General features: G+C 41.5%; 1 protein-coding gene across 4 annotated transcripts in view; it reads right to left on the bottom strand.

Moving 5' to 3' along the window:
* The window catches only part of RYR2 (ryanodine receptor 2), a 252,654-nt gene that overhangs the window by 138,811 nt on the left and 86,209 nt on the right, over positions 1-27,634 (bottom strand). For all 4 annotated transcript variants that reach the window (XM_060272866.1, XM_060272867.1, XM_060272868.1 and 1 more), the window contains exons 9-23: positions 19,297-19,371; positions 17,267-17,423; positions 15,429-15,593; positions 14,928-15,049; positions 13,766-13,949; positions 12,267-12,402; positions 10,201-10,296; positions 6,963-7,081; positions 6,651-6,784; positions 5,623-5,864; positions 4,803-4,995; positions 2,944-3,160; positions 2,227-2,331; positions 1,179-1,282; positions 233-316 (exon numbers count right to left, since the gene is read on the bottom strand). In XM_060272866.1, coding sequence (XP_060128849.1) covers positions 233-316; positions 1,179-1,282; positions 2,227-2,331; positions 2,944-3,160; positions 4,803-4,995; positions 5,623-5,864; positions 6,651-6,784; positions 6,963-7,081; positions 10,201-10,296; positions 12,267-12,402; positions 13,766-13,949; positions 14,928-15,049; positions 15,429-15,593; positions 17,267-17,423; positions 19,297-19,371 — 2,133 coding nt within the window. The remainder of the gene's footprint in view (positions 1-232; positions 317-1,178; positions 1,283-2,226; positions 2,332-2,943; positions 3,161-4,802; positions 4,996-5,622; positions 5,865-6,650; positions 6,785-6,962; positions 7,082-10,200; positions 10,297-12,266; positions 12,403-13,765; positions 13,950-14,927; positions 15,050-15,428; positions 15,594-17,266; positions 17,424-19,296; positions 19,372-27,634) is intronic.

Raw genomic sequence — 27,634 nt, 5'->3', positions numbered from 1 at the left:
TATCTAAGTGAAGGTCAAGGTTTGGCTTCCCACCCAAACAGCTGAACTGTTGCAACTGTATCAGTGCATTTGCTTATCCTTAGAAGAGAACCCCTAGAGCCCATGATTATCAATTTGACTCAAGGAAGTACAGTGATATGATAAACACACGAGTGAGACTGGACAAGAAGACAGGCTCCTACTTTACACACACCTGCACATCTTCCATTTTATTTTCTGATTTTAAACTTACTTCTTTGGAAGTTTTAGTTGCTTCACTTTTTCCTCAGCATGCTCATCAGCAATCCCAACATGACAACCTAGCGCCAGCAGTGTTCTGGAGGAGAAAATCAATAACTTATAGGAACTTAAATTGGCATGTTGAAAAGCAAAGCTACAACTGTTAGGTTTGCTGAGAGAAAGGTTTGCAAGACAAAAATAATAATTCCTAGAACCTGTGGGCCAGGTTTTGGTATCTCCCTTCAAAAATACCTTTTTGGATTGTATTTATACAATACATTACTCACAGAGAGAAGCATTCACCACACCCCACAGAGCCCATTGCCCAGCTCTGCCTGGCTTGCTTTTATGAGCCAGTATAGGCAAGGAGGCAGGGGGATGGCTTCACTCGTCCAAGCAGCCTGCCCACATCCTCAGAGATAACAGGTTGAAACTGATCCTATACAACTTGACTAGACAGAGCTCCAGCACTCTCCCGCCCCAGCCCTCCTACCACAGTGGAGTCTATCTCTTTCCGAATCTGAACCTGGTTAGCTCCGCATTCCAGTAGACCACCAGGGAATCAGCTGAGAGATCATCAACATGGGGTAAAACATCCCCTACCACTCTCTAGAAGCCATTTGGATCTATTAAGTGGGGGGTGGGGCAGACCACTTGAATCGGTCCCACTTCCCTTAATCTTAAGGAAGAAATTCAGAAACCAGATCCTGCCAAAGAGGCAAGCAGCAGAGCAGTATCCAATGTTATTAATGTAGAAATCACCAAAATCTGTTTGAGAAGATTACCAGAAGACTTAAGTAATCACATTGATTTATCACTACCCACCAAACAGATGGGCATTTTGTTATTCCTATACAAGGAAAAGCTCATAGACTTTTTAAGAGTTCATACACCCAAAGCAATCCTTTTGAAGAAACATAAAGACACTTATGATTACAGTGAGCAAGCTACAAACTTACTTCAGTGTTTCTAGTGACATTTGGAGATTATAATTTCGCTCTTGTTCTGGCAGTTTTGCAAACTCCACCAAACACGGATGCTGTCGCTTGTTGTCATCTCTAACCTGCAATAAAGGAAACACTGAGCTTAAATCTGTCTTAGAACTGTAAGTCCAAATGACCTAGTTCCAATGTCAGAAATATTAGATAATGATCCAATTAAAGTCAAGCACTTTTATTGATTACAATGTGAGAGTTGCTTAAATCTCTCCCATTGAAATCAATGATGGTGAGTTTTGAGTACTGTACTATATAAGAATGATGTATTTATAACTGTTGGCCAAGGGTTGGAAGATATGTCATGTAACGTGCAATTTGCTATGGCAGATATAGGTCAGGAGCCATCACAGCTGGTGCTGAGATCCATTGCCTATGTGTGCAGGTGAAACACAGAACTGTGGTTTGAAGCATCTCATGGGGCAGCGATATTCTCAGGCTCTGAACTGGCCTCATCCTTCACTCGATCCATTGATCCATCCATGTATTTGGCCCTGCCATACAGAGATCACTATCAAAAGTCTCCTGTTGGGTCTGAGAAATTGCCAGAGCAGGAAGGTCCTCCTAGCACTTGTGTGATTCAGTGCACTCTTCAGCTTTAACTTCATTCTTCAGCTGACTCATGGCTTGGCTCTCAACTACAGACTCCTTGGCACAATGACTGGCTACCCTCCAAGTGCTGTGTATGACCCAGCCCTGACAGTGCGTTAGAGATGCTTCTGAATAATATAAAACCCTTTTACTTGGGTAACCACTTATAAGCCATTTTGGCAAGTAAGGGGTATATAAATAAACAATAAAACAATTAAAACAGCAATGAAAATTTAATGCAAAATCTATGTTCTCTGAAAGTGTAACTTCTGCTTCATTTCCAGCTACTAGAAAAGTATTCTAAATGATATGCACATGTGCATTGAACATGTACAATATAATTACTCCACCTTATTCTGCATTATTGATATTTTAAAACAATAAGAAGAACGACAGAAAACAACATTTGAAAAGCACGTACAGGACCATACTGCCATCCAAGTTCAATCTTATTCATAACCCAAAGTTCGTGGATATTCTCAGCTAGTTTTTCTCTAATTCTTTCCAAATGTGGAGGTAATACAATCTAAAGATAAAAGAGCAAATCTGTTAGAATAAAATGACACAGAGTTCAGTGGAGGGGGGGGAAAGATAATTTATCAGAATGAAATAAACTACTTGTCCAAAGTTTTCATGTGTTTCACTAATTACATAGTAGTAAATGATTGAACTGGAAATAACATAACAAAAGGAACCTGCTCATAATAACAAATGTACTTCGAGTTTCTCAATGTAGAGGAGGTTTTTTCTCTTTTTTTAGAATTTTTTTTTATTAATCTAGATTTTCAAGATAGCCTACAAAAGAGAACCATAGAACAAATATAAAACAGATCAACTACTACTACCATCTCCTCTTTTTGTATTTTTACTGTTGCTATGATGATTGCTTTTGTTTCTGATGTTTTGATGAGTTTTTTTATCTTTAAATGACTGGTTAGATAGAACAAGTTGTGAAAACAAATGCCTTTACAAATTAACAAAGATTTAGTGTCATTGTACTTTATATCTAGACTCCCAAGCAATAAAATATGAGGCAAAAAATGAAAGCAAAAGGTATTTTTCAAGTTTATTGATTTTAACATAATATTATGTAGCATACTTATCCCATAGTTGAAAAGTTAATGTAGATTCTATTTACCTGACTAGTATCTACAGGTACTGGAGTGAAAGCTGCTTGGGATAGAGATATATTTGGGCCCAGAAGGTCTCTTGTGGAATTCCGATCCTGTTTGTATTCTCTGCTGTGTTCCACTTTCAATTTCTCTTTTGGCAGAATAGCTTCAAAACAAGGAGCATATCCTGGAGGTGGAAGGAATTTAAATTCCCCATGGCGGCCTCCAAGCAAAAAACGTACCCTATAAAACAACAATTCAGATATTCCTGATGCCTTTAGTTCAATTCTAAAGTAAAATTATTCCTTCAAAGTCACACTTCGCAAGTGCTGCATCTGGGATTTATTTCAGAGTGAATTAGTTTTATCTAATGGCAAAGGCCGGCTCTAGGGGAAGGCTGGGTGATGCAGGGTGCCAGGGTGCCGGGCTGTGTGGCAGAGCCGTGCGGCAGCCGCACCGCATGCTGCGCCCGCCCACCAGCCATGGCAAGAAACGGGGCAGGGCAGGGGTGCCGGAGCAATCTCCGCACCACGGCGCCAGGGCACCCGACATGCTTAAGGCGGCCCTCCTAATGGCGACTGCATCTACACGAGGCTGTGATTATCTTCTCCTACTTTCTGTCTTACCTGTGGTCTATTTAGCGTTACTACTGCTTAGTTCAGGTTATTAATTTTATATGTGATATAAATGAAGAATATTTATGGTTAAACCACAGAGCCTAGGGCTTGCCGATCAGAAGGTCGACGGTTCAAATCCCCGCGACGGGGTGAGCTCCCGTTGCTCGGTCCCTGCTCCTGCCAACCTAGCAGTTCGAAAGCACGTCAAAGTGCAAGTAGATAAATAGGTATGGCTCCAGCAGCAAGGTAAACAGTGCTTCCGTGTGCTGCTCTGGTTCACCAGAACCAGCTTTGTCATGTTGGCCACATGACCTGGAAGCTGTACGCCGGCTCCCCTCGGCCAATAGAGCAAGATGAGCGCAGCAACCCCAGAGTTGGTCACGACTGGACCTAACCTTTACCTTTACCTTTAAGGGTGTATTAATTTGGCAAACTCGCTTTTGGATAAAATTAAAACTTAAAAAAACCAGTGATTATATCATCACTTCATCACTGGACTAGTGTAGTAGTGAGTAAGAGCAAAGTCTATGAGGCAGAACCGGCACAGAATGAACTCATTGTATAGCGTTAGGTATCTTTTGGCCTCAGTTCCTCATCTGTAAGATGGGAATATTAATACTGAACAACATGTGGGCCTGGGTAAAGATGTATCAGTTAATATATGTCATGTGCTTTGAGCTCTTAGGAACATGTCATGTGCTTTGAGCTCTTAGGAAAAGCACTATATAACTAAATAACACTATATAACAACCCAAAGCTTGACTGAGCAGAAAGACTACGTAAAGGAAAAAGCAACTAACTATGGATACAGGTGAATTAAATCTTCAGGACTCTTTTCGGAATTCTCTCTCGGAACCTCAATTCAGAAGATCCACAATATAAAGTTGCAGGAGGTTGAATTTGATTGGCCCACGATGCTGAAAGGTTTACCCCTTTTTCCTAGACCATTTCCCAGGTCTAAATCACCTGCTGGCGATTGCGCCACTTCCACAGGTACCATGTGCTTTTTCCTAGCAGTGCAAGTCTAGCCGGTTTTGAGTGGTGTGATTCACCGCCCCAAGGAATCAAACCCATAGTGTCACCATACGTATCCAATTTGTGAAAAGTTGTTAATAAAAAGAAAAATCAGAAGATCCAATCACACATCTGGCTTAACCCATAGAATAAGTCCTATGCATAGAACCGAAATTTCAAAATTAAATTAATAAGACAATAAGCAAGGAAAACATGCAATGTATTCGCTGAAAATGACAAGATGGAGTACTAACTTTATCCCTGCAGAGAAGCTGACAACTGGAAAGAAAAGGCCATCTGTATTGAAATTCTCAAACATCCCCTGGACTGGCTGTCCATTTATCCGGAATGAAATGCTTGGAGCACTCAGATCAAGGCAGCAGCTGATTACATCATCAGTCCTTAACAGATGCTGGTTGGGAGAATTCACAGATCTTGCTACACAACCTAGGATATAAGAGTAAATATAATTAGAACAAAAGTTCAGCCTCGTGTAAGAAAAGCTGCTTTCAGAAAACTTGGTACAAAGCCAAAGAAGAATCAATACAGATTAACACAAAAAAAAAAAACCATGAGGAAAACCAGTATTAAATCTCAGGAAGCTGCCTTCAACCTACTCAGAACACTGGAGTATTTCTTTCTTCAATTTTTTTGTTTTTGCTCTTGTGATGTTGAAAAATCCAATAAAAATTTTAATTATAAAAACAAGGGAAAAAAAGAACAGTGGTTCATCTAGACCAGGCATCCCCGAGCTGCGCCCCTCCAGATGTTTTGGCCTACAACTCCCATGATCCCTAGCTAAAAGGACCGGTGGTCGGGGAAGATGGGAATTGTAGTCCAAAACATCTGGAGGGCCGAAGTTTGGGGATGCCTGATCTAGACCAATGTTCTCTATTCAATGACTTGCAGTGGCCCTCCAGAGTTTCAGAAATAACTCTTTCCCAGCCCTGCAAAAACCATGGCTCTTCCCCCCAAATGCGAATTGGAGAATGGTAGATAAACATATTGGCTGAAATAAAGAAGTCAACGGCTAAGTGTTTTAAAAACAAAGCTAAGGTATTTTATTTGCCTTACCTGACCACAGATGAAGTCCATCAAAACTATAGGAATATAGGTCATCACCAACACCATTTCCTCCCCATTCTTCTCCACCCACAGGGTAGGGTGAATAGCCTTCTGTTGAAGCCCAGCCCACACGAAGGTGAGTAGCTTCGGCTGTCGTAAACGGTCCAACATGGTCAACCATTAGCTCATAATACCATTTTCTATACTGAGCAGAGCCCTCACTGATTCCAAGGAAAATATTGGGTCTCATACTGAATACAAGGGGAAAAGATGCATCAGAAAGGTTTCGTGTTTTTTAAAAGCATTATTAAACCCTCCTTTTGCTCTTTGGATCTGTACCCCAAGACAAATTACAACAAATGAAGAACAGTCATTAAAATAACAATTAACCAACAACTAGCTCCATTTTTGCATATCATTTATTTATTTATTTATTCATTCATTCATTCATTCAATTCATGAACTACATCCTACTAAATATCTCAAAGAAATATAACAAATAAAAACACATTTCATACGTAAAAGCAATGCAGATACAGACTATTTGCTACTGCCTCTATAAAACCCTATTCAAGTTTTGAAATTTTAATTATTCTAATATAATGGATTTTTAATAATAATACAATTTAATAGTAGTAAAATAGTAATAAAATATTATTTTAATTAGACATCTTTATAACAGTGTTCATGTTGCATCCCAAGGTCATGCACAAGTAAAATAACAGCAAAATAAATAATTGTAAACCTATTTTAAAATCCACAGCACAATAAAATACAGCAGTAATCCAGGTCAAATATACTACCATACTTTGAAATCAAACATCACCAATAAAAAGAAACTGGGAGCAAAGGTTATGTCTTCAAGAGGTGCAAAAACACTGCATTTAATTTAGAAATATTAGCAGAAGGGGGGGGGGGAATAAACAGATTGTCTCTTAACGAATGCAACCATTATATTTGTCAACATGTGAAAAATCATTTTGATTTGTTCTTGGTTTTATATACAGATTGCACACACATTCTAGTCAATTTTTTACCTGCTCACATGGTTGACAAGACGTGTCTGGAGAAGGAGATCTCGTCCTGGCAGAAGATTGTCACAGATCAAATGCTGATTAGACCGCACAGCTACTCCATGGCACACACAGAGAGAGCATAAAACATCTAACACCTGGGAAAGAAATGATGCAGATGGTGATTAAGATGGTTCTCAGATCCCATGATACTGTTTAAAAACACCAAGTGTAAAACAGTAAAGAGTCTCCCTTGCTATATTAAACCCACCCACTGAGATATTTCATAAACCAGCTACTCATCCCACACTCTCCATCCAAATCTGCATTGCATACCTTATGGTTTCTTCCATGTTTGTCCAAAAGGCATATAATTGATTTAATATGTCCTTCTTTAATAATATTTAAAGCTTCTGGACTTTCCACCAACACACAGTGCAAAACCTCAAGAATGCCTAAAAACATAAATACAAGAAAGACCAGTTTATTGTTTAAATTATCTCACAATCATACATAAGATATATCCTCCCACAAGCTATATGGATGGAATAAGAATCCATATAGCATATGGATGAAACAAGACGATGGTAAAACAGGAAGAACAAGATTAATGTGAATACTGCACAATTAAGAATGGGCATCTGTAATCAATCTTGTTATGAATGGAAATTTAAACATAAAATAAAAATACTTCATTCATCTTAAATCTCGCCGATAGGCACTACAAGCAGGGAACTGAAATTAAGTCTACAACTTTACAGTTTTGTTTAATTCTTTTAGATTGGCTGCACAATTAACTGATAGCTTATATGTGATTAAATCTGAACAGCTCTTATACTACCTAATTCTGTAGTTTCAAATTTTGGCCAACATGCTATGTAGTAGGGGTAGGAATAATTCAGTTTTGCATCTCCTTGTTATTTAGGAATTTAAGTAATCTTTTGTAATTTTTGTCAATGATGGAATACAGACATAGCTTTCATTCTTTGTGGTAATGTACCACAAAATTTTAAATGCCTAACACTGTCGAGGTAATAGAAAGAGATTGGCCCAAATACAGCTTACAGGAAAATGTGCCTCACAATTATGTGCTCAGTTTTGTTTTGTTTTAATTTGTTTTAGTGTGCTATTATCTGAGCCCATTTTTAGAGCTGCAAAGCAGCATATAAATAATTTAAATTTCACAAATTATAGGTGTAAGTAAACGATGTAAATGTAAGGAATGGTGTAGTAAGTTATGGGATTCCCAGTGCTGCAGTAGGGAATGTTTTGTAACTTACAATGTGATGTATTCTTGGAGAAGAGTAATAGTATGTAGAAAAGAGAAAATGTCATACATTTTCTGCATATCACAAGGGGTGTGTGAAAGATGCTCCTATAAAATGAGCAAACTAATCACATGAAAATTGAGATAATGAAGATGTAGGAAGCAGTAGGATGCAGCACTGAATCACCTTTGACCTCTCAATTAACCAAAATTACCAGCCAAATGAAGCAGCAACCAGTGCCATTAAGTATCATTAAACTTAAATAAGATTCGTGCAATGCTGCATTAAGACAAGTTGCACTAGGTCCAGGCACAATTGTCTAGCAGATCTCTTAATATAGCAGGAGCAAGGATGTGGCATACAGTTAATTACTGCCAGCTGTTGCTGCTACAGTCAGCGCTGTAACATGGCATAAAAAGAAGCCTGAACATACAACATCACAGGTTGTATGTAATCCTTCCAAATCATGTGATCAACTGATTTCCCATGCCCACCAGAAAGAGGAAATAAATGGGGTGGGGAAACTCTCTATATTAGATATCATTTTGTTTACAAGATGGTTCACAGAATTATCAGCTAAGAAATTTGAAATTATCCTTGAGATCATCAAGTCTGACAGTGGTCAAACTAATTACATTTTACAACAAAGCAATTGCAATTCGTTTTGTGCACTACTTGCAAGTTTTCCTATTTAGCAGAGATACAATCAGAGACAATCAGCAGTTGACCAACAGGACTTTTTTTGTATCTCCTCCTGTTGCCAGAAGGGTAATGCTTCTTAACAAAATACAGAAAATACATCAGTGGTTTGCTTATCATACAGATAAGCTCATTGCCTGAAACTAATTCTATTTACAGATAAAGGTTTGACTGATTTAAGTATTAAATAGTGTGATAATTTTGAATTATAATAAAAAGACCATTTTTATCTATATTATTTCCCAAAATTATACCCAGTGTCCCCAAGGGCAAACATATCATTAAAGTATTTTCAAAATGTTCCTCTTTTAATTTGAGAGAAGATAATGTGGGGGAGAATCTAAACTGTTACTTTAATTAAAATCTAAACTGTTCATTTGATTTTTATCTTAAAGCCCAAAGGCCAATTACATTTTTAATGAAGTAATCATATACAATTATCTCTGTTGAGTTAAAAAAAAATTGTAGAGCACTCCACCATTCTTGGCTTCATAATCCAAACTGGAATCAGCTTCTAATTTGTAGCAAGTTATTACCATTTAGAACAACAACAAAAAATGATATGAAAGTCTCAAATGGCTGCCAGTTTATATTTTTATTCTATGTATGCTAAGAAAAATAATGTACCATTTTTCAAGAAATAATAGGCATCATCCAAGAAAATGCTATTTCAAGTCTCATTGGAATCAATGGGACATAACCAGCAGTGGAAAGTGTGGTTGTTGGTGGTGCTGCTGCTGCTCACCTGAACTCTGCTTGGTCACATCACTGCAGCTTACCGGGAGGTAGAGGGGAGGAGGCTAATGAGCATGTATTGAAGGAGATCTTGCGGAGAGATGGCGCGAGTGGAAGAGAAAGAGAGAATGATAATGGAGTGTACTAAGAAGATCAGCCGTGGGGTGGGGGGCACCACAGTGGGGGGGGGAGGAAGGCACCCTGCACATGTTCGACGGAGCTTCTTTTGCATTGCAAGGATTGTTGCAAGGTGTCTTGGGCAGGGGGTTGTCGGTAAAGGAGATGGGAGAAAGAGGCATAGGAACAGGGTGAAGTGAAAGGCCAGGTACAAAGGAAGCTGCAGAATAGGAGGAGCTGGATGGTTCAGAACTGAGTGTGTGTGAAAAGGGGGCTTGTTGTTGTTTAGTTGTGTCCAACTCTTCGTGACCCCATGGACCAGGGGGCATTAGTAGCTGCTATATGGTGAGCGGGGTGGGGAGTGAACCACAAGGTGGTCTCTGTGCAATAGAGGAAGTTACAGAAAAGGAAGTGTGGTGTAAACAGGCAGCCCCCGGTTTAAATATTCTCAGCTGAAATTAATAGAACTCTTGCATATTCACAAGATTATGCATGTATCTATACCACAGCAATCCCAGTTTAAGTTGTCTAAAATCATTCCTGCCCATGTATCTTCTGTGATTTAAAAAACAATGCGTGTTTTTTTCTTACCCAAAGAGTAGAACTTAACACACGCTTGCCATTTTATTTTTAAAAAGACACAGCAGCAGATCTGGAGAACAGCAGCTTCAAACAAGCAAAAAGAAATTGCATAACACGGAAAGCAAGGGATTTTTTTATGGGCTGTCTAGTTTTGATTTTAAAAAAATACATACCAGAAGATGCTTCCAGTCTCTCCAATCTACTAATGAGCCAATCAAGAGAGCCAGAAAACTGGGCACAATTTTTACGATTCCCTCTAATTAAAGCAGCTGAAAAGAATGAAAAGAGTGATTAGTTTTTTTATTTTACCAAACTGTCATATGCATTGTAATCACATTAGTTAATACAGACCTTATGTCTTACACTGTAATCCAAACCTTGTATACTAAGAAGGAAATACTTTCATATCAATGGGGTTTACTCCTATTTAAGTGGGGTTAGGATTGCAGCCTTAAGTCATCTCTACAAAAGGTGGAACATTCATAGACTTTGTCACCACATAGGCAGAGTTTTCCATGCAACCCATCCTGAATAGCACACACTTTATATTTTATTCTATATGGTGAAAGACCAACTCACATTACAAAATTATGTTTCCACGTCACTTTGCTTGGGCAAACCTTCCTCGGAGCTTATGCTCCATCAGGAAGTATGTTGAATGCCTTCCTGACTCCTGTGTATTAAATTGAAACGGGAAAATATCCCCCATCAAGACCTACACGAACTGCTTAGTCAAGTCCAAAGGCCTCTCCCACATCTACTTTTACTAAGACTAGCTTCTTTTGAAGAACTAATGTGGGAAATGTCCCTTCACGGGGAGCCCTGGGCACTCCTCATGGGATACCTTCCTCTCCCTCACTCCTGCCAGCATCAGTTTATCTGTAAGCATCCCTTCTGCCAGTTAGTCTTCTCTGACTTGGATTCTGGAGAAAAATTCAGAAATTTCTAATGCTGTCCTCTCCTTGTAAATTAGTGTTGCCCAGATCCTAAAATTCACTGCTAGATCTGTCAACTTCAACAGCATGTCTATTCCCTGGTATAAATCACCAGACAAAATGGCTTGAAGCTATGTAAAAGAAAAAGCAATCGTCATCGTCATCCAAGACAAACCATCTTTCTGTCATCCTACACAGTCCAAGCTTCAGAGCTAAAATAGCAATCAAGAAAGAATCTTAATAAACTCCCAATTTAGAAACATCACAGCTGCAGCTAATTTTACCACAGACCAGGTAAACTCTACAATTAATTGTGGAACACAGAAATTCCCTGAGGACCTATTGTGCCAGGAGAGGAAAATAAGTTCTATGAGCTACTCTAGAAAATAATATTGTAGAAGAAATGTATTACTAATAATGGAACTGGGAAACATAATTCATTATATATTCACAAGTCTCACCTTCCCACACAGAAATGAACTATATTAGCACTATATTTAATTTGTGGAGTAACTGAGAGTGATTAAACTGTCTTATGAAGTAATATATTTGTAACTTTTTTCAATAGCAATATATTTATGAAACTATCAAATATCACTAAAAACATTTTCCTTTGGGTGGAAAATGCAATCAGTTTGTTACATATTATTTTTTAATTAAATTGATGGCTAGCCACAACATGGATAGAAACACTTTTCTTTTGTATAAAGATTTCCTTTCAGTCTGCATTCTGATAATGTATCTGGTATATATTAAAGGCTATGAATAATGGAAACATCAGCTATCTGCTATCAACTATACATCTTAGCTATAGCTTATGGAAAACAGGACTGAATGAACAATATTCCTAAATATTGGCCCAAACCAAAATAATGAATAAAAGCACTTGTAGGGCAGTATTTAAGCTTTATTCAGCATGAGATGTTTCAATTAAGCAAGTTGGAGATTTATCCCCTGCAAAGATTTTCTCTTATGAGAAAACCCTATATAACTTTTTTAACATATAGAATGGGCTTCACCTAACAAACTCAGTCAATTGAAGCCCTAAGCAAGGGTTTCTGCTTGTGCAACAAGGATCCCCCCCCATCCCCTCACAGACACCCCACACCCCCTAAAATGGTTTGGGACCGTAGAACCCAGAACAACACATGAGGAAGGGGAATCATTCTATTTGGTAAGCTGGAATGCTTGCACAGATGAAATGTCTGTAATAGCACAATGTTGAATTCCACCCTATGGGGTTTCATTAGCATATTTTTGTGTTTGGATAACAAAAATCGCCATTTCTGAAATGCATTTCTTACCTAGTAATTCATACAATGAGTTTAGGATAGATTTCCAAGTCTCTCCCGCCTCCTTCCCAGCTACATCAGCAAAATGAGCTGCACTGCTGTATACATGTAAGCGATCAATGCATTCAAGCACCAAGTTGATCATACCCTACAAGAGAAATAGCGCTTATCTCAAGTAATTAGAAGTTGTTGTAACAGGAAAATATAACTTGCAATGAGCTTTGTGGGTACAAACAATAAAACAAAGGAGAAGGGAAAAGAAAACAATATAGGCATATGTATGCAAAATGCTGACATCGCCCCAAAATAAATAAAAACACAAACCCAAAAATCATGCTATACCCCTAAAAACAAGCAACCCCACAAAATACCAAAAAGCCACAAAACTTTAATTTTTTAATGTAAAAAATGGGAGGGGCCTTGGTAGGTGATAAGGGGGTTTCTAAGGTCACTGTGGTGCCCACATGTGCCCTGTTTGAGGACAACCTTATTCCTTCTCTGGAGAGTTCTTATTCTTGTATTTGTTCAAGCTTGATACAGCTCTCACTCCCTGAATCGCTGCATTTTTTGGAATAATGCATTTGCAAGCATTAGCCTTTTTTTCTGGGGGAAAAGCTTTCGGTCACAGAAGTCTGGTTTAGGTGAGTAACCTGTGGCCTGACAGATCACCAATGGTCCTAGATGATGGGACTTCTAAGTTCAGCAACCTATGGGGAGCCACAGGTCTGCCACCTCTGCATTAAAGCATAAAGCATACTTTAACACTCTATGAACAGTTGCAAACTACCCACTCGCCTCTCCTGGAATGGCTGCAAGGAGTATGTTTCTTGTTCTTACCAACCGAGATTTTTTTCTTACATTTGAAATGGACAAACTGAGATTAGTTTAATAAATGCAGAGAAATGCTAATGATTAAGCAGTATGTCAGTGCTAAACTAAATTATAGCTCACTGCAACAAGCCAAGGTAGTTTATGATATTGACTTCTTTCAACAAATCATACTTAAATTAACTAGAGTTCTCAGTTAACAAGCCAAGATAGAACTAGTTTATTATACTGACTTATTTCAGCAAATCATAGCTTAATTAACTAGAGTTATCAGTTGAAGCATAATGAGTGTGTGAGCATGAAGCTCACTGTTGCTGAATGCTAAACTATGGCTTAGGACTACATCCCAAATGATTTAGTGTTATGACTGTTCTTTGAGACGAGCAAGCAGTTCTTCTGTCACCCAACTAGGATGCTTCCATACGCTTGCAAAATTAGATGACCAGATAAATTCCTACACAGCCCTCCCCTAAAGTTGTTTGCCTTCAAAAACACACATAATACAAGGGGATACAAAACCACAAACTTTTCAAAACATGAAGGATTTTTTCTTTCTGGCATGTTTTGTTTCCAAACAAACAAAAGCCTGACTCAAAGAACCTTATGCAAATCATTATGTCAAGCTGAAAGAATTATTAACCTGTCCCAAAAGTAATGCACCAAAGGCAAACCAAGACTGCTACCTCTTCCTGGAAGAGATTCTGCCGATTCTTCAGTGCTCTTAAGCGGTTCTGCTTGTCCTCATGTTCTAGATGCTCATCAGGTGGATGGAAGTATCCAATCAAGTCCTGGAGGCTAAGGCTGACTGACTCAATGGGTAAGTCAACTGTGGAAGACTTTGCTTTCTTGCTGAGATCATCAAGGCCCCTAAAATGAATTGTACAACTCTTCTTAAGTATGACATGTTCCCAGTCTGAGGAGCCCTCCAAACATTCTATTTATTGTGCATTCATGATTTTTTTTGTGCTCTTGATGCTATTGGGGCAGTCACATGCAATACCACTTTCAATTCTGTTTGTGCCTACAAAGGTTTCAGGGTAGTCACATTGCTTCACTTCTAATCAGTGCATATCCCATAACTTCCTGCTGAAACCCCTTAACTTTGTATACTACAGATGTTACGTTTTATTTTTGTCATGTGTTTCTTGGGCTGCCCATTAGGGCGAGTATGGTAATGGCAATTTAAATCAGGGGTGGCCAACCTTTGGCCCTACAAATGCTCTTGGACTCCAACTCCCAACAGTCCCAGTCAGCATGCTCAACAGTGCCAGGTGATGGGAGTTGTACTCAATAATATCTGGAGGGCCAAAGGTTAGTCACCACTAATTTAAATAGGCCAGGTTTACACATAAAGTTAAGCCATGGTTAACATTAACCAAGGTTTATGAGCATGGTTGGTTTGTGGTTTATAAACTATGTTGCAAGGCCTGGTTTGGATGATCAAATAAACCATAGCTTAGTATTTCATAAACCAGGCCATAGTGTCATAGGTATACATTGTGCTTTATGCACTACAAGTGGACAAGTCATTGTTCCCAGGGGGATACAGTCTAAAATTTGATATAGGAGGTAATAATGGATGAATGGGTGGGGTGGGGTGGGAATGGAGACAGTGGAAGAATATTTGCTTGCTTAACTTATATGTACTAAGGCAGGCATCCCCAAACTGCGGCCCTCCAGATGTTTTGGCCTACAACTCCCATGATCCCTAGCTAAGAGGACCAGTGGTCAGGGATGATGGGAATTGTGGTCCAAAACATCTGGAGGGCCGAAGTTTGGGGCTGCCTGTACTAAGGTATAGCTAAGGCTAGTTATTTTTTTTTTCAACCAGAACAAATCATGTACCTTATGAACCTGTTGAAAAGGAAGACGGTACTACGAATTACTCTTGCAGTACGTGACTCTTCATGCTGAGATCTGGACAATGTTAGGCCATCATCCATATGGCCTTCGTGGTGCATGATAGCCTGCCAAAAACAAAATCAAAGAACAAGGATCACAAAAGGAGAAAACTATCATTTTGTACAGAACTCTTCCCAAATGCTCAAAGTGCTTTACATGCTCAGTTCCAGTGAGTCCTGGATAATAATAAAAAAACAGCCCTTGTTTAGGTTGTATTGAACTACATTGTGGTAGGGGCATGGGAATAGAGTTTCACCAGCCGCCTTGTAATCTTTCTAACATGAAATTCTGCCCCCAAAGGATTCGGTGCCTACTGTTATTTTGATAGGAAAACACATTTAGTACTTGGGAAAAGTTGAAATGGAAAACGCCACACTGACAGTGCCTTTTCATTCGCATAACATTAAACATAAATATATGATATCTTTGTGTAAAACATCTTACCTTGCGTTGCACAGATCCCATCCTTACAGGCTTCGCATCCACTGACTGGTACGTGAGCCACAATCCAGTGTCAACATGCTGTATGAAGCAGACTGAGTCTCCGTACTTTATTTCAGGTGCTCCCATTCCTTCCACATCTTTTCTTATACCCACATCCAATTTTTCCTTTTTTAAAGAATATGTAATACATTAGCCCATACACTAAAAAAAATTTGAAAGGTGAAATATCTTTTCCTAAATACAAAATAGTATTAAAATTGATAGCATGTGTGCGTACAAGCTAAAGGTTCACCTACTTCAATTGGATTTAAGTGTTTTTTTATCCTCCATAATACAACCACATTTCTCCAAACACGCATAAATTCGATTTCTTTCATATACGTACAACATTACAGGCAACGTTTTACTTACAGATTTATTTTTAATTCTTCTGTGCATGGATTCTATATCATTTCACTTTATACGTTTTCTAGTGCAGTCATACCTTGGGTTACGAATGCTTCGGGTTGCGTACTTTCGGGTTGCGTACTTCGCAAACCCGGAAGTATTTTTCACCGCTTTTCGCCCCGTGCGCGGTCTGCACATGTGCAGAAGCGCGATATCGCGTTTTTGCGCATGCGCAAAATGGATACTCAGGTTGCACCCCGGAACGAATTGAGTACGTAACCCGAGGTACCACTGTATAGTAATTCTAGCACACTAACTATGCACAAATTTGAAAGTCATCCACATCACCTGCACACAGTTGATTCCCCCCCCTTCCCCCTGTATGGGATATATGCATGTGTATATAAGAATGATGAAACAAGATTCAACTGAGCCTGTGGGAATCCTCCAAATTGGACTGAATCATACACATAAAATTATAGTAAATTAGTTTGGCTCTAGCAGTATTTTTTTCAGCTTCACTCAGTTCTAATAAACTTAATGACATTGCGCTGAAGCTGTGATTCTTTCAGATCCATCAAATAAAAAGCCAGTACACAATGCACTTTAAAGCTATTATATGAACATTAAAGATTTAAATAAAAGTTTTAAAGAGAAGATGCCAGTTTTGAAGAGACAGAATGCAGCTTTTTATTAAGACTGACATGCTTCCATCTACTGAACAATGGGGCAGGGGTGTGAAAAGTCTAAAATGGGTGTGCAAAAAAGATTTGTAAAGGGGGGGAAATATTAGCCAACAGTGCAGTCCTCACCAAGCCAAACTGGATTTACTCCCAACTGAGTATTAGTTGGCAGCCCTAGATTAATACATATTTTCCCCAAACTCTTATGAAATTATGTATCATCAATACAAATAGACATCTGACTTTAAAAGGGTCACGATTAAACTCAGGCATAGGCAAACTCCCCCCTCCAGATGTTTTGGGACTACAACTCCCATCATCCCTGACCACTGGTCCTGTTAGCTAGGGGTAGTGGGAGTTGCAGTCCCCAAACATCTGGAGGGTCGAGTTTGCCTATGCCTGATTTAATTTATATAGAGTAATTTATAACAAACAGACTATCAGTAAATGTATGAATGCATACTTTAAATGGAATTTGTTTCAAATGCATGATATGTAGGTATTAAGATCCAAACAGTAGTGTTCCAGAAGTTTTAAACCCAACATAACAAAATGAAATCAAAAGACAATTGCGGGAGCCAGATCCAAGATCTGCTTTCAAAACTTGCACCTTTGTGAACTTTTATGGTCCACTGCTATTTAATTTCATAGAGAGAGTGTTACAGTACAAGCATGCACAGCCTAATGGCTAAGAAATTATAGTTCAACTGGAAATGTTAATGTTTCCATCAAGTTTACAGTATCTGTCACTGCACTTGAGTTTCCTACCTTGGAAGACCGAAAACAAAAGGCTGTAGATTTCACATCAGCTTTCTCTTTGTCTGTTAGAAGGAGGCTCTTGTCATCCATAAGGCTCAAATACTTCCCTGTTGTTATATGCCTTAATCGGAACGGCTGGCCCCATCTAATGTGACTTCCGCTCCACCTAAAAAAAGTTCAAATTTGCATTCTTAGATCATGTAAAATTCCATAGTTAAATGTCAAACGAAATATGAAAAATGATTTAAAAAGTAATCTGAACTCAATTTTATAAAAACAACATTTTCGATTATTAACATTTTATTCTACTTTCAGAATGAATGGCACATTGGCATAGCAGTGATTTCTTAGGCAAAATAACTTTAATGCACGCAGGAAGCTACCTGCCAGCAAAGGCCACAGGCTCATCTCAAAAGAGGTAGCAGATCAAGAGGTGAATTATTTGGGACAAGAGATTGGTCTATCATTACAGATTTTGGGCACGCATTCACAAGTGCCCCATGTGGACATCAGAGTGCACAGAGAGCTCTGTGTCAAGGCGAATGGCTTGCAGACCACAAGAACTAATTGAAATGAAAATGAGATTTGAAGCTTTCCCAGGAGACACCTGGGTGGACTCCATTTCATTTATGTGCAGGCAGCTTGAAATGCTGTATCCAAGATGTTCTATTTCCCCGTTTCAAAACAATATGAATTATTTCAACAGGTGGAAGACATCGCTTCATGTAAAGGCTGCATCCTTCTTTTCCTTAAAGGCCTACTATAGCAAGACAATTATGTGGCTTATGAAGACAACAGGAGAGACGAAGAGCTAAGTATTGGAGGTCTCACTAGCAGTAGCTGGAGATACAAATCTGCTGTCATGATCATGTCACCTAACACCTAACAGGGTATACAAAAGCTTCATGGCAGCGAAGCCAGTCAGGTGATTTGATACTGCTACTTGCACATTCAGAGAATCTTCTAAATTCTTCTAAGAACAGAATTCCACACACCCACACTCAACATCGTTTCATTACAACCGAGGAGACACAACTTGAATTCACAGGTGCATACTTTCATTTGTACTTTGCACATCCATCTCAGACTGAAAAAGGCAAATACTGTACTGTAGCAAGGTTTCTCCTTAGTTCAGCACATTTCTTTTGTGCTACCAATAGGGGGCTGCAGAACATCGAGTTCCGTTTAAGTCAATGAGGCTCCTAGTCACAATAAATACACAATCCTCGCATAAGACATCAATTTGGCCTACAACATGCACCGATAGTTTCATAACCAGCACAAGAACTGAGCAGTTGGATACTGTTGAGAGTTGTAAGGCATTTCTTGTATGTTTCTTGTATTATCTATAAAGGGAGATGACTCAGTATCACAGTTAAATTGGAATTTAGATAAGTATTCCTCTGTCAAGTATCTTCCAGTGGATGGAGCTGCTTTCAGAGGTGCTGTCAAGGATATGTGTTAGCCTGGACTGTATTTAGACCACCTACCTAACAGCTTCTATGCAATCCTAGGTAAGAAGGTAATGCACTTCTTTAAAAAATGCACAAGGGAAATGTAAAGGAACCTATTTCTCATTCACTGCACTAGAATTCTCAAGGTCAATTTTAATTCCCAAACAGCCAAAAGAAGAAAAATGTTGTTCCATTAGCCTGGCTCTGCTACCATCAGAAGACATGACCATAAACAGCTGCAGCTTTGTAGTACAACTTTTTCCGACAGCTGCTGGCATTTACTGATTAATATTATCAATTTTCGTGGAACTTGTCCCAAATCAGCATTTTGAAAAGCCTGAAACTGACACCTATCTAACAACTGTAATAGCATCACAAACCCATATTGTAAATCAATTCCATGTGAAACTTTTACAGGGCAAAATTGTAGATTATGATCTTGGGTAAATAAGTACATTTCCAAATCGCCAGCACAGTCTTTCAGCATAGACACCATATTTTTCTCAAGAGGAAGATTGCATTTTAAAGAGCGGGGACATTTGTTGCCATAATGGAATTGCATTATGCCAGAGGTTCTTTACTTACGCAACCCTCAAAGTCTCCAATCGCCAAAGAGAACGAGCATGAATTGACACGGCTCCACCCTCATAATGGACTGTTCTGCAACACAAGAGGAATTTTCTGAGTTTCCCAGATCTTCAGGCTGAAAATAGCTGATAGTGTTATAGAGAGAGCTGGTTTAGTTTCTTCAAAGAGAAACTGCTGATCCTAGTGTGCCCAGATCCAGCCTGCTTTCACCAGAGGCAATAGAAAGATGAACACCAAGCAAAGCAATACCGCTCAGACTTTCAGCTCTCTTAAAATCTGCTGTCCATTTCCAGTCTCTTGTGGCTTCTTTCCAGTTGATATCCTACTGAAAGATTTGCATTCCAAGATATATTATATATTTTGGTGAGCTAGTAAGCTACCTTTACTAGTTAGGTAGAGCTGGCATGAACACATCAAACTAGTGTCCAGATTATTTCTCTGAGATCTATTTAATCAAATGAACATTCCAATCATTTCCTTTCTTCATAGATATTCCCTCTTATAATGAAAAAGTGCAAAAATATGGCTATTGTACAACATATTACTATTAGATAGGTTTTGTTCATATTCTAGCACTTGTGCCTTCCAGGAAAATAAGAGAGAAATAGTTGCCCTTGCAAGTTCCCCTACAACCCAGGGAAGGGGAAGCTGTGTAAGAAACAGTGTGAGAAGTAAGTGAACTAAGAGCATCCCAAGACAAACCTGCTAGGTGGAATAAATATGAGGGAAAGGGAGAAAGCTCATGAGTGAGGAAGCTGCTATGGGGCACAATCAAACCTGCTGAGTCCATGAATATCTCTGCAGGGTGTACTATAGGGAAACTTTACCAAAGCCATTTTTGGCAGGAACAAGTGTCAGCTAAACCTATGTTGCCATAGTTATGCAGGAGGTTTCAATTAATGCTTATTTTCTTGTTTGGACAGTAATAAACTGAGAGGCATTGAGAAGCCTGCGCAGTTCAGATGAAAGGTCAGCTCCAATAAATATATTCCTGTTTCTATAATCTCCAATGAAAACAAAAAACAACCACCTCTTCTTGCCTGTACTTGCCTTGTCTTATTACAAAAACCGACTAAGGGGGTGACTAAGCAAACCACACTGAGCCTTTGTCAACCCTCCAAGGGATCATAAGGAAAAGTGGAAATGGCTTGCTTAGGAAAAGTGGAAATGGCTGGAGTGTAAAAGCTGGAGTGTCAAATAAAATTCAAGGATAAATCTGTGGGTAATGAGGGGTCACAAGAACCTTTAGGCATCATGAAAGGTGCTAATGAGAGTAGTCAGATTTTTTAAATTATTATTTTAAAGGATAAACGGGAGTTGACAGCTGTAAAAAAACACCTTTAGGCATCATGGCATCACAGCAGGAGACCTATAGGAACCACCAATGTTTTTTTCTTCAAATGACAAATGAGGGGTATTAGTAGACCACAGAAAAACCTCTTGGGCTAACCACCTCTGAACTAGGGTACGGAAATTGGTAATTTTCTCAGAATTCACTACAATCCTATAGACAACTCAATATTGTCCTTGATCTTAAAACTTCCTATGAGTATTCCTTGCCTTTCTGCTGAGCATATGAAGTTACACTACTGGGACAGGTGGGGGGGGGGGCAGCAGACCCAATCAAATTTCTACCAATTTATTCTGTTGTGGTTAAAAAATAATAATCATATTTGTGTAATATAAATTAGGAAAATGCAAAGGCCTGCCCACGGCTAAACCTAAACAAGGAGCCCAGACCACTGAATCTATTCCATTTAATTAAAACAACAAATTAATAACATGGAATAAAAATCAAATTATTACTTTATATTCCCCCAGCACTAATTAATAACCATGATGGAAAAGCTTGTCAGAGAACTGAATAGACTCCAATGCAGATAATTTTAAAAGATACATAAGTTTTTATTTATCAGTACAGAAGAAAAAGACCTGAATAAAAGGCATCTAAGACAAGACAGAGTTCCTCTTACATGTATATGTCTGCCCTACTGAATTCATTAAACTGGTGAGCACATACAACTGGGTTCACTATTGCAGTCTTAAATGAAATAGCTACTGATGTCACAAATGCTATCGACCTACTGTGCCATATGTTTCTATTTCTCAGCTTACTATTCCCATTTAGGAACTTTGCAGAGAGTACTGTAACAACTTAGTGCCAGAGGTATGCTTGAATTGCAAATCAAGCTATCTAATTTTTTACATCTGATAGAATATCAGATCCTGTCTCATTACTTCACAATTACTGCTTTTACTATATACTATAGTGCCCCACAAATAGAAACCCAGGCTGCATGTGGACACATCAAAAAAGCAATTTGGTTAAACGTGTTGTAAACTTCATATAAGGAAATCCTAGTTGGCGTATGTTGTAACGCATATAAAGCGCCTTTAGTTACAAATGTAGCTGAGTCCCCATGATGAGTTGCTTAGCCCCTTCAAAAACAGAAAGGCAGGGTGTGCACAGACCAGCAGTTTTTCATGCCACTCTGTTATTCAGAAGATGGGCTAAAGCTCTCACACATTTTGGTTTATGCCACTGTAAACCTTCTTCAATTTTTCCCTATAAAAAAGTATCATGCCTCTCATTAATGAATCCATGCTTGAAGCAGCTAGCCTGGATAGAATCATTGTGCTGTTTCTCCCCCAGCCAATGACTTCCCCCTGCCCACACAGGATATTTCAAAGCCTGTGCCATTGAAATTATGTACCAAACAATCTATACACTTTATTAATTTATCACTGTAGGGTCCCATTTGCTTTTCTTCTCAGCAAGGTGTATTTAGATCTAAGTTGGCACAAGTGCAAAATTGCATAGTCTACATTTCTTAAAGAAACAGAAACCTGTAGCTGTCAAAAAAAGGAAAACACATATGCATAGCAATACATAACAATTAGGCATCAGAAATGAGGGACAAAATGAATTCTGATCGAAGTGAATGTACCTTGGAAATATTTTCAAGCAAGGCATCTTTGTCTGACAACACAGACAAATATGTTGCCTAAACGCATTACGACTTATGAAATCAAGTGTATTTCAATTAATTTTGACACGGGTGGCCTGTATCTAATAAACGAGGGCTTTTTCTGCCAAAGAAAGGCAGAAAAGGGCCTCTATGTCATTAACCAAATGCAGTATCCTGGAAGAAAAATCAATTCATTTTAGTCCGATAAACCTTTGCACTCCAGTTGACGAAATCTTGTTGTGGTATCTTGTGCTTTTCTGAACCCTATAAACCTGCCTTTATTGTTTGCCTATCCCTCATAGCAGCATGTTTTTAAAATGGGATGGATTTATTGTCAATTTAGGTTTGATTTAATCTCATGGTTTGGATCTGTCCTTTTCATTTTCATTTTTTTAAAAGCTAAGCAATCCTTCTGTCAGTGGATTCTAGCACAATTCTAGCACAATTTTAAATTCAAGAAAAGCTAACATATGAGCACTGTTAACTTGGGCTGCCACCCCACATGCTTCACTTGGCAACCCAGCCTACCCAACAGCTCTTTTGCCAACTTCCCTTCTCCCACACCTAGCCAACCCCTCCTCACTTTGAACTTTGAATCTGACCAAAAAACAACCCTCCCTTTATACCTCACCCATTCCTCCCCTCACAGCTCACTCCAACCCCCAGGCCCTTTTAATAGAGGGGAGGCACTTCAGAGAGGACTTTGCCAAACTACTCTTCTTTGAAGTGCCTCCCCTCCATTAAACGTCACTTGAGTCCTGGGAGGATTAAATATGGCTACTCCCAGACATTGCAACTCCCTTCCTTGAGAAGCTAGACTGGCTCCCTCCTTGCTTTCCTCCCACCAGCAAGTGAATACTTCCTTGTTCAAACTGCTTTTAATGAAAGGGTTGGTGCTGTGCTGTTTTTATTGGAATTATTTGTCCGGTTTTAATCAGGGTGGGGGGGTATATGTAGATAGGTGGTTTTAATTCTATCAATGTTTAATTGTTTCTTCACGATTGGGTTTTTTAGCTGCTTTTATCAGCCTTGAGTCCCTGTCAGGGGAAAGGTAGAGCATAAATAAATATATAATATGGTTTAAGTGTAGCTTGTGTTTATAGAAGACTAAAACGAGAGGTCTGACCAAATGCAGCCCAGGAACTAAATTAATTAAAATGTATCTTTGCTCCCTGATAGAAAAACAGGTGGGAGTAACAGAAGATACATTAACCGCTCAAACAGGGAGCTGATCATCCTACCATATTCATTAGAGATATGATCGTATAGAGCGTTGCAATGGAGCTCCATTTCCATTTTGTGTGCTGTTATTATTTATTAAATGCATATAGCTGTCCATCATTAACATTCCCTGGGTGGCTTACAACAAAAATATTAAAATATGGATGTGAGGGACAGGGGATATCGCGAAGTCCCTCCCCTCCTGAGTTCAAGCCCATCCCCGAGCACAGGGGAAAGCAGAGAGAGTTCCGATTCCAATGGGGAAGCAGGAAGTCGTGTCCGAGGCTCAGGCAAGGTAGAGGAGCCAGGGTCCCAGGTGGGACAGGAAGGGGCGAATAAGGGGGGGAGACCCATCCCCCCAACTCCGGAATTACGCAGAAAGAGGAGGGGAAAGAGGATGGGTCTGCCAAAGCTTTTGTGTTGGAGAAAGACACGCCAAAAGCCATTCGGAGGTTCTGGAACCGACTGACCACATCACTCCGTGTAAATAGCAATGACTTCAGCACTGTAAATACGCAGCACCAATAAAAGAATAAAATGCAGAGCTGCGTAGCGTCGTTACTCTGAAGTAGCCCACTCCGGCCACTGTGACAGCAACCTCCGAATCCTTTTTTGGGCTACTTTGGAGTTGCCGGGATGAGCGTGTCAGAGGCGGAGAGATGGCGGCAGATCGCGGAGCAAGCCCAGCAAGAACTGCAGCAGCTGTCGCTGCAGGCGCAGGGGGAATTGAAGGCAGCTAAAGAAGAGACTAAGAAGGTCCAGGACGACCGGCTACAACTTGCGGAACAGGTGAGAGCGCTACAGGAAAGAGAGCAGGAATTAAGGGCGGTGGCGGTAGACCTCCAAAACAAGCTGGATGCAGAGAAAAACAAGGCGGGAGGGGCACCCCAAGTCCAAGTGCTGCCAGGAAGGAGAGCCGGGACCCTAGTAAGCAAGTTCAATGGAGACCCGAGGGAATATCAGGGCTTTGAGACTGAGATTGTGTATGCTCTTGAGCTGCACCACGATGAGTTCCCTGATGATGAGCACAGGGTAGCGTTTATTGTGGAGCACCTTACCGGGGCAGCCAGGGAGTGGCTAAGACCGTTAATCGCAACAAAGAATCCTTGCATGAAGAATGTCAAACTATTTCTAGAAGGTTTGAAAACGATGTATTCGTCCGATAGTCATATGGACCAGACTAAGGAGGAACTTCATAATTTACGCCAAGGAAATATGACAGTTCGCGCGTATTGGGCGAAATTCACCATGCTGGTGCACAGATTGGGGTGGGAACTAGAGTCACCCCCAATGCAAGCGGCGTTCTACTTGGGGTTGCATGAGGAGGTGAAGGATGAGCTCTCGAGAGGTCCAAAGCCCAGTAATATGGATCAGCTGAGCAAAGCGGCTCTGGCGGTGGGGGTGAGACAGGAATCCCGGTGGAGCGACAAGCAAGCAACGCGCGCAAAGCGGGCTTGGTTCCCACGGTCGCAGGAGAAGCCACTCCCCCAACAACCCTTTCAAGCCACGCCTGGGGCCAGCCAGGACCAGGAACCCATGCAGATTGATAGCGCGCGCGCGCGGGCTTTTCAAACCCCAGCGGCGCCAAGACGCAAGGAGGGAAGGGGTGGGAATTGCTTTCTCTGCAACTCCCCCCAGCATCTCGTCAGAGACTGCCCACATCGCAGGGAGTGGCAAGGAAAGGCGGGAACGGTTGTGCCCTCCCCCACTGACGCAGCACCACAGCAGGGAAACGGGAAAGCCTGGCTGCAGGAGACAAGGGGCAGCAGCCAGGCACAGTCAGCAGACAACAGCCCCAGCCCGCCCACCCGCACAGAGAGGAGCAGAGCCAGCCCACCCCTCCCAGAGCAGGAGTGGTTCTAGAAGTGACGCTCACGCTCCCAAATGGCTATCCCCTGACGGTCCTCGCCCTAATTGACAGTGGGGCGTCAGCGAACTTCTTCTCGAGGAACTTTGCAGAACAGCACCAGATCCAGCTTCTGCAGCTGGATTTTCCTCTGCACGTGGCAACCATTGACGGCAGAGAGTTGCTGGGAGGGGCCATCACCCATCAAACCCCCCCCATGAGAATGACGGTGGGAAGGCACTCAGAGACACTGGCATTCAACGTCACCACCATCTCAGACCCCCCCCCCATCGTCTTGGGCATGAGCTGGCTGGCGCGCCACGACCCCTCCATCAGTTGGCACCAGAGATGCATCACTTTTGGATCGGACTTTTGCCTGGAACATTGCATGCAGCACCAACCAGGGGAGGGGCCTCCGATAGCCATGGTGGCCACCATGCACATCAAAGGGGGTGAGGCGATACCCAAGCCGTACTGGGACCTGCAGGAGGTCTTCAGCGAAGCGGAGTCCGACCACCTACCCCCACACAGGCCTTTTGACTGCCAGATCAACCTGGTGCCAGGGGCAACTATACCCCCAGCCAAGCTGTACGCCATGTCAGACCAGGAACTGGAGGATCTGCGCGCTTTCATCGACAAGAACCTCAAGCGGGGGTTCATCAGAGAAAGCAAGGCAGCAGGGGGCAGCCCGGTCTTCTGGGTGGACAAGAAAGACACGCAACAGCACTGTCTTGTGGTGGATTTTAGACGGCTGAATTCAGTGACAGAGCCAGTGGCTTTCCCCATGCCCAGAGTGGATGATCTCCTGACAGCGGCACGCAGGGGCAAGATTTTCACCAAGCTAGACCTGAGGGGGGCGTACAACTTGATCAGGATCCGGGAAGGCGATGAATGGAAAACCACGATGTTCACGCCTCTGGGCTCTTTTGAATATCTGGTGATGCCCTTCGGGTTGCAAGGGGGCTCAGCATGCTTCCAGGCCTTCATGCACCACGTCCTGGGGTCCCTCCTCTTCAGGAAATGCTTGGTCTTCCTGGATGACATCCTTATCTATTCCGATGACCCAGTGCAGCATGTGAAAGATGTCATGGAGGTGTTGCAGCGCCTGAAGGAGAACCACCTGTATGTGAAGCTGGAGAAGTGCAAGTTTCACACCAAGGAGGTGGACTTCCTGGGCTACAAGCTGTCAGACAAGGGGCTGGCGATGGACAAGGACAAGGTGCAGGCCATCCTGGACTGGCACAGCCCCAGGACGCGCAAAGATGCCCAACGCCTACTAGGCTTCGCCAACTTCTACAGGAAGTTCATCAAGAACTTCTCTCGCGTTACGGCTCCCATCACTGACTGCCTGAGAGGCAAGCAGAAGTTCAGGTGGACACCAGAGGCGCAAGCAGCGTTCGAAAGCCTCAAGAGGGTGTTCGCCTCAGACCAGAACCTGTTCCACGTGGTTCAGGATGCGCCCCTACGCGTGGAGACAGATGCTTCTGAAAAAGCTGTGGGCGCCATTCTGTTGCAACTGGACGCCAACAGAGAGTGGAGACCCTGTGCCTTCTTCTCCAGGAAGTTGACCCAGCCAGAGCGAAACTACACGGTGTTTGATCGGGAACTTCTTGCGATCCACGCTGCGTTCCAGCACTGGAGACACTTCCTGGTGGGCGCCAAGCACCCCATCCAGGTGTGCACAGACCACAAGAACCTGGAGTTCTGGAGAACTGCCAGGGTGCTCAACCAGCGGCAGATACGGTGGGCAGAGTTCTTCTCGAACTTCAACTTCTCCATACACTACATCCCGGGAGAGCAGAATGTCAGGGCGGATGCCCTCTCCCGCAAGCCAGAGTACATGGAGGAGGAGGCGCCACCGGCACCCAGGCACATTTTCCCCCCGTCAGCATGGTCCTGCGGAGCAGCAGTGGTGAGCGAGGCAGAACTCACAGCACTGACGGCAGCGGATGAGTTTGCCACCCGCATCTTCAGAGAACTGAGAGGGGGGGGAGCACGCAAAAGACTTTGCAGAACGCAGGGGGCTGCTTTTCTACAAGGGTGCACTGTACCTGCCCACCACCCAGCTTAGACGTACGGTCCTCAAGCAGATGCACGACAACCCAACGGCGGGTCATTTTGGGAGGGACAAAACCGCTCACCTAGTCATGAGACACTTCTGGTGGCCAGGGGTGCGGGAAGATGTTCGAGACTATGTACGGGGCTGTGACACCTGCCAGCGGGCAAAGGTGGTCAGAGCAGCGCCACCGGGATTGCTGGAGCCCTTAGCCACGCCACACAGGCCGTGGGAAGTGGTGTC

This window comes from Zootoca vivipara, chromosome 3 (assembly GCF_963506605.1).
Source record: "Zootoca vivipara chromosome 3, rZooViv1.1, whole genome shotgun sequence".
NCBI classification, from domain to species: Eukaryota; Metazoa; Chordata; class Lepidosauria; order Squamata; family Lacertidae; genus Zootoca; species Zootoca vivipara.
The sequence above is the reverse complement of the archived record's forward strand: the minus strand, read 5'-3'. Positions and strand labels throughout refer to the sequence as shown.